We start from the raw sequence: 7,002 nt of genomic DNA, 5'->3' as shown, positions 1-7,002 counted from the left end.
TGCGGCGTGGCCATCCCCCCGGGGGGTGATTTCTCGCTTTCTGTCTCTCTCTGTCTATCTGGCGAGCGCAGGCGCCCTATGGCAAAAACCTCTCCAAAAAAAAAAAAAATGAAGCCTGCAGAGTGCTCAGCACGTGGTCTGGCACACACTGCCTACTTTATCAGCCACAACCACTCCTGTCACCTTGACTTATAAATGGATCTTACCTCTGAAGTATCTCCTCCTCCACTCTCCACCCCCATGGCTAGCAACAAACTTCATGGTCATATCAGATCTCTTGTGGAAACAACGAAACATTTTTTATTCTATTTTCCCACCTTCAGTCTCACCTCTTCCTTCAAACCTATCACCCTAGCTGCGTCCAATTATTTTCCTAAAATAATCTCATCATATCACTTCCTTGCACAACATGCTTAGAAGGCTTTGTGCATCTGACGGATAAGAGCCAGGCTCCTTAGCCTGACTGAAGATCATTAAGCTGTCTCCACTTCATCTCTCAGTGTGGCCTTCTTGCCCGCACTCCTACACAGGGTTCTCTCTACCTAAAGTGTCCTCCCCTCCTGTATGCTGCCTACCAAAATCAAAGACTGTTCCGGAGCCTACCTCAAATATCCTAATCCTTTCTCAAAAATCCATTTGTATTCCCCCAATATCTACCACTACACTTGATGTGCTTCATTACAGTCAGCTCAGGATGGTTCTATAGACTTATTATTATTTTTAATTTTATTTATTTTTATTTATTATTATTATTATTTTTTGGTACCCAGGAGGGCAGGAACTATAATCACCCCAGCATCCCTGGTCCCTGGTAGACTGCACCTGGCACTAGTACACACCTGGGATACAGCCTCAAATTCCTTGACACAGAAGGCTCTAAAACTTTGGGTTAGACTTCTTCAGCTGCAACAAAGATATCATTCCCTTCCTCTAGTTACATTCAAAAGCATGTCTCCTTGAAGATGAAGCTTTGGCCTGGTCCCATAGCATAGCCGTTAAATGCTCAGTGGGGTGATACCTCACATGACCAACCAGTCTGAATCCTCAGCCCTGCTGGCTTGAAAAGCATGTCAGGTGCATGTGTGTGCAGGCTCAAAATCCTGACAGGATGGAGAGATGGGGGAAAAAATTGTGGCATGACCATACCCAGGTGAGGGTTCTTTTTTCTGTCTAGTAGTACAACACCCTCTGACAATTAAAAAAAACAATAACATCTTTTACATTAAAAGTGGCAAAAAGAGGGGCCAGCAGATGGCATGGTGGTTAAGGGTGCTGGACTCCCAAATAGCCAACCACGGTCAGAGTCCCAGACCTGGAGGCTTGTTTTCTTGCTTTCTCACTTTCTCTCTCTCTCTCTCTGGAAATATTAAAATAATAATAAAGTTAAAAAAATATTTCTTTACAAAAGTGATCAAGAGAATATTTATCCCAATTCCTATGAGTCACAGAGAGGAAGAAAGCTAATAATTCCACAGCAGAGAACAGAAACCCAACAGAACAGATTTCTCTTGCACGCTGGCTTCTCTTTCCTGAGGGTTTGCCAGGGTCTCTACACGTACTGAGTGGTGCTCGGGAAAGCTAGTATGACTGTTCTTTTGTAACTGAACAAAACAACAGCTTGCCAAAGCACATCAGAGAAGATGTAGTATGGCTCCCGGCGCAACCTCAAAAGGCTTAAGAAGCAGCAGAGGCCAACTCTAATCTTGGCTCATAAAATAAGAGAATTTTCTATATTTGGCCCATATTTTTCCTCCAACAAATGATGATGCTCTAAAACTGTACTATCCCCTCCTACCCTCTTATGCTGTGGAAAAGCAAGCATCTTCCAGTTTAAATACTTCATTAAGAATGCTAACAAATGGGGCCAGCAGGTGGCATGGTGGTTAAAGGCACTGGACTCTCACATGACCAACCACAGTTCAAGTCCCGGGCCTGGTGGCATGTTTTCTCACTCCCCCCCGCCTGTCTCTCTCTGATCGAACTGGAAAATAATAATAAAAAAAATTAAATAATTCTTCTTTAAAAAAAAAAAAAAGAATGCTAATTGGCTATGCTGCTGGACTCCCATATAGTCGACCATAGTTCGAGTCCTGGACCTGGTAGCTTAAACTCACACTGGGCGTGTATGCATGCATGCCCAAGATCCCCAGAGGAGAGTGGAAGAGAAGAGAAGGGATTGCGGCATGGCCATCCTCCCAGGGGAGTGATTTCTCACTTTTTGTCTCTCTCTGTCTTTCTGGCAAGCACATGTGCCCTATAGCAAAGCAAAAACTTTAAAAAAAAAAAAAAAAAGAATGCTAACAAAGCCTGCTCCTTTACAGTATTATCATAGGAATAACTTACAGTATTATCATAGGAATAACTATAGAACATCCAGGGCCAGAATGGATCAATGTGCAGGGAAAAACAGATTGGGAAACACTGTCAGTTAAACTCCAGCTGTATTCATCCAATCCAGCCATTGCTGCTTAAGTGGAATCTCAGTATCGACTCTGGTCCTTGGATATCTATTCATCTCATTCTAAATGAATTACGATGTTAGAAAATACTGCTAATAACTTTTTTTTTTTTTTGGAGAGATTTTCACTATAGGGCGCGTGCGCTCACCAGACAGACAGAGAGAGACATAGAGACAGAAAGCGAGAAATCACCCCCCAGGGGGGATGGTCACGCCACAATCCCTTCTCCTCCATTCTCCTCTCGGGATCTTGGGCATGCACGCACACGCGCCTGGTGTGAGTTTTAAGCCACAGGGTCCAGGATGCGAACCGCGGTCAACAACATGGGAGTCCAGCGACATAGCCATTACACTAACTGCTGGTTCCCGCTAATAACTTTTGAAAGGTAGAACTGTCTATGAATGTCATGGTCAAATTCAACCCATGAATGTGCCTGCAGATGACTCTAATCACAAAAAATCACCCACAGTAAATACTGACTAACCATTAAAACTTTGGTGACAAATAAATTTATCAAATTTGTTGTTCACGGAGAATTTCAAAATCTCCCTAAGTCCAAGATTTAAATATGCGTCCCCAGAAAACACAAAACTGAGTGCTAGGTGCTAGGTGCTGAGGCAACTGGTGCTGAATGAATGGAAGAGTGGCTGAATCAGCACATAACAAGCACTGAAACATGAACAAAGGAAAGGAAAAAACTGTTCCCTAACTGCTCGGGAATCACATTTTCACAGTTGAGTTTTTTGGTTTTTGTTTTTCTTTTTAAATCCAAAACCTTTCACCTGCACGTGGCTTAGTGGCACCTTTCTGATATAAAGAAGCTTACATTCTATAGACATGTTAAGCATGATAAAAAATACTAAATACGGATGAATACATAGCTAAGACAACACGGTTCTGAATTTCAGTAAGCAGTGGCTGAAATCTAAACAAAGATCTGAAAAATGGGAGAAATAAACTACAAAAGGCACACTGACTCAACTGAGTCTGATCCGAGATGCTGCTGGGGTGTGAGATGGGGGTAAAGGCCCCTTCTGCTCAAGATTTTAGTGAGCCAATAAGGCACATCCAGTGAGCTTAACCTGGATCTGCTCTACAAATGCACATGGCCAGTTAGTGTCCTCGAGTTACCTACAGCCGAAAGGCAGAGAATGCAAGGCAGAGAGCAGAACTGGGAGCAAGCCTCCTGCTAAGAGCCAGGCAACAAGAAGGTAAGTTTTACGCTGAGTCAAAGACAGCTCTGACATCATGGATTCAGCACTAGCTACACCCAGCATCAAATGGCATTGACTTAGATATTTCCATAGTGTTTTTTTCTGAAAGCACCAGTAAGCAGAGTGTAAAGAAAGTTAATTTAGGGCCAGCAGATGGCATGGAGGGTAAGGTGGCTGGATCCCACATGGCTAACTGCATGGTTCGACACCGGGACCCCTGGCAGTTTGAAAAACACGCTGGCCATGTGTATGTGTATGCCCAAAATCTCAGAGGAGAATGGAGAAGGGACCACAGTGTGGTCATTCCCTTTGAGGAGTGATTTCTCATTTTCCCCCCTTTCCGTGTCTCTCCAGTAGGCATATACATCCTATGGAGAACAAACAAAACTGATTTAAAAACAAAAACTCAACAAGCTATTCTGGTAATCCTGTCTCCAAAATGTCACAAGGTAATAAAGAAGTTGTTTTGGAAATCTAAGTATGACAAATTTGGGACCAATGCATATATACTTATTAATACTCTGTTCCAAGTCAAAAGTCAGGAGACCCAACCAGTGACACGAAGGCTGAAACATGACTTACAGGGCACCCCTCTACCGTGCAGGACCCAATGTGCCAGGTTTGAAATACCCAGGTCCTAAACTCAGCTCTGCTGCCTGCCCTTGTGGCCATGTCAACATTTATTAACAGAAAGAAGAAAAACAGAAAATCAAACAGCTTATTCAAAGAACTTGTCTTTGGTAACTAATAAAGGCAGAGGGCACATGCAGTGAGACTAGAGAGAGACAGAGAGAGAGAGAGAAGAGAGAAAGTGAGAGAGCACCCCAGTGGGGGTTGGCCTTGCTATAATACCTTCTCCTTCACCAGAGATTCTGGGCACATAAGCGCACGTGCCTGCAGTGTCTTTCACACCATCAGGTCCTGAACTTGAACTGTACAGTCAGCAGTATGGGATCCAGCAGCCCCAACCACACCACTGGCTTATCCACAAAGGCTGATCTTAAATCAACCTACAAATATTTTATCGCACTGATCTACTGGTTGCTGTAAGAAAAACTCATCATCTACGCATGAAGCATGATCTCGATCCTTAGGGAACATCAAGTTGGAAAGAGGTAAACGAATAATCAGCCACGCTATATTTAATACAGCAGAAGGAAGTTAAAAGGAGCGTAAGACTGACTGTCAAGTGACAATCAGGGAGCAGTTCAGCTTCATGTCAGCACTAGGGAGTGGCATGGGAATGCTCTTCCTATCCTACCCTCACACATCCCCCGCCAGGGATGGAGCTGTTCAGGGTATAATCCCTCCAGGCAGAACTTCAGTTGGTGCAAGGCCACCATCAACACTGTGCCTACCCAGCCTGCCCCTGCTGCATCCCCACAGACATCACTCTACTCTTTTTCTCCCAAGGCTGGTCATGCACCGTAGTGTCAGCCTTCTCAAGGCACTCCTTCCCCTCAGGAAAGGCTCTTCTAAGTGACCTGTACGACCTCCCTGCCAAGGCCCTCAGCTACCTCTGGCTTGCTGTCGACCACATCCACCTCAAGGTTGACTTCTGCTTGAAGGATTTTCTGCTTAGCTTGCTCCACTGCCAAACTGAGTTTCTGTATGTAGGACTGCAGCTCTTCTGGAGAGTCCATGTTCAGCTCGATCAGAGCTTTGTGAAACTGATCCATCTGGCCATCCTCTAGAAGTTCCTGAAACCAGAGCAGTCACTAGTCATCCTCAAAGGCAAACACTGCAAAGCAAATCACCAACAGAAAGGAAAAAGAAGTAGCTTAAAAGCTGAACAGAGGGCTCCCAGGGCTACCCCAGCAACCCCTCCACAGACTCAGCCTCCAGCTCCCACTGAAGTTTCCTGTAGCTGCTCTCCTCTCCAGCTGTCTCTAGTCTAGTGCTACACCTTGGCTGCAGCAAACCTCATCAGTCAAAACTCATCTAGGTAACAGATGCCAACGTGCCAGGTAAATGCTGTTACCTTTTGTTGGGGGCAGGGGAACAGTTATGAGAAAAACTGAAGGCTTCTAGGATGCAGGTAATGCTGTTTCTTAATCTGACAGCAGATATGTGATGTGTTTCACTGTGAAAATTCAGTGAGCTGTACACTTAAGATCTGTGTATAATGCATCACGTGCACTCCGCAAATTAAAGTCAGAAAAGATAAGGCGATAAAGGCAAAGATAAGCAACGTCAATAAAGCTGGAGTCCACGGCTCTTTGAGGAACACCTATGCTATGGTGTACTCTGTACTAACATCTCTACGCTCCTGATCCCCTGGACTCTTTCATGACCCCATGGAGACAGAGTCAGTGGATGCATTTGATAGCTGAGGAAGGATATACAGGAAGTGGGGCTGGCAGGTGGTATGGTGGTTAAGGCAATGGATTTCCACATAGCCAACTGTGGTTCAAGTCCCGGACCTGGTGGTTTGCTTTATCACTTTCTCTTGATCTTTCTCTCTCACACTCTGTCCTTCTCTGGCCAAATAAAAATAAATAAATAAATAAAATTAAGTAAAATTAATTCTTTTTTTTTTAAAAAAAAGCGTATACAGAAGGAAAATGTTCTGGGATTGTTTTGTTGAAAGCTGGGGACCAGCCGGCCCTTGCTACCACCTGTACATAAAGCAGTCTGTCCAGCCGCTCCTGGTCCAGCTGCAGCTTCTCCTCCCGCCGCCGTGCATTGAGCTCCTGCAGCCGCCGCAGCTGCTGCTGCCGCCTTTCCTGTTTCTCCTCAGAGGTCAGGGTGCTGCCGAGGAGTTTGCTGGAAAATGGGAGCTGCATCTTATGGACGTTGTTCTCATAATAATCAGGGCACTGCCATTTCTGCAATTCTTCAAAGGAACAATTTTGAAAGTCATGAAAGGAAAATACTATTAACACAAAAATTAAGACATCAATACCAGAGTTCCAAATACAGATAAGATGGGGAGAAAATACTTTTACCCAATGCCTGGATGCATGCAATCAACTAAATGAAGCTATTGAACCCGGACATGCCAACAGGACTGTCATAAAAGAATGCTTAAACAGGGTCAGCAGGTAGTGCAGTGGCTGGGGCAGCTGGATCCCATATGGCCAACTGCATTGAGGACCATGCCAGGCATGTGTGCTTGGAGGAGAGTGGACCGCAGTGTGGCCATTCCCCATGGGGAGGGATTTCTCACTTTCTCTCTCTCTTTTGCTCTGTCTCTCCCTCTACAGTGAGCACATGTGCTTTACAGCAAACTAAAAAAAATAAAATTTTAATAAAGAAAATAAAATTGTTTGTTAAATAAAGTTTCTCATATGGAAATGATACGGGAAGGAAGCATGGAATGTCAGGAA

At 44.4% G+C, this 7,002-nt stretch overlaps 1 protein-coding gene across 1 annotated transcript in view; it reads right to left on the bottom strand.

The window, feature by feature from the left end:
• ACTR5 (actin related protein 5) overlaps nt 1–7,002 on the bottom strand; it is a gene marked incomplete at its 5' end in the record, with an annotated part of 29,241 nt that overhangs the window by 16,421 nt on the left and 5,818 nt on the right. Inside the window, 2 exon segments of the mRNA XM_006144134.2 lie at nt 5,191–5,373; nt 6,292–6,509. Coding sequence (XP_006144196.2) covers nt 5,191–5,373; nt 6,292–6,509 — 401 coding nt within the window.

The sequence above is a fragment of the Tupaia chinensis genome, unplaced genomic scaffold (assembly GCF_000334495.1).
Source record: "Tupaia chinensis unplaced genomic scaffold, TupChi_1.0 Scaffold000115_1, whole genome shotgun sequence".
Lineage (NCBI taxonomy): Eukaryota > Metazoa > Chordata > Mammalia > Scandentia > Tupaiidae > Tupaia > Tupaia belangeri.
This window is presented reverse-complemented; position numbering and strand designations above follow the sequence as displayed.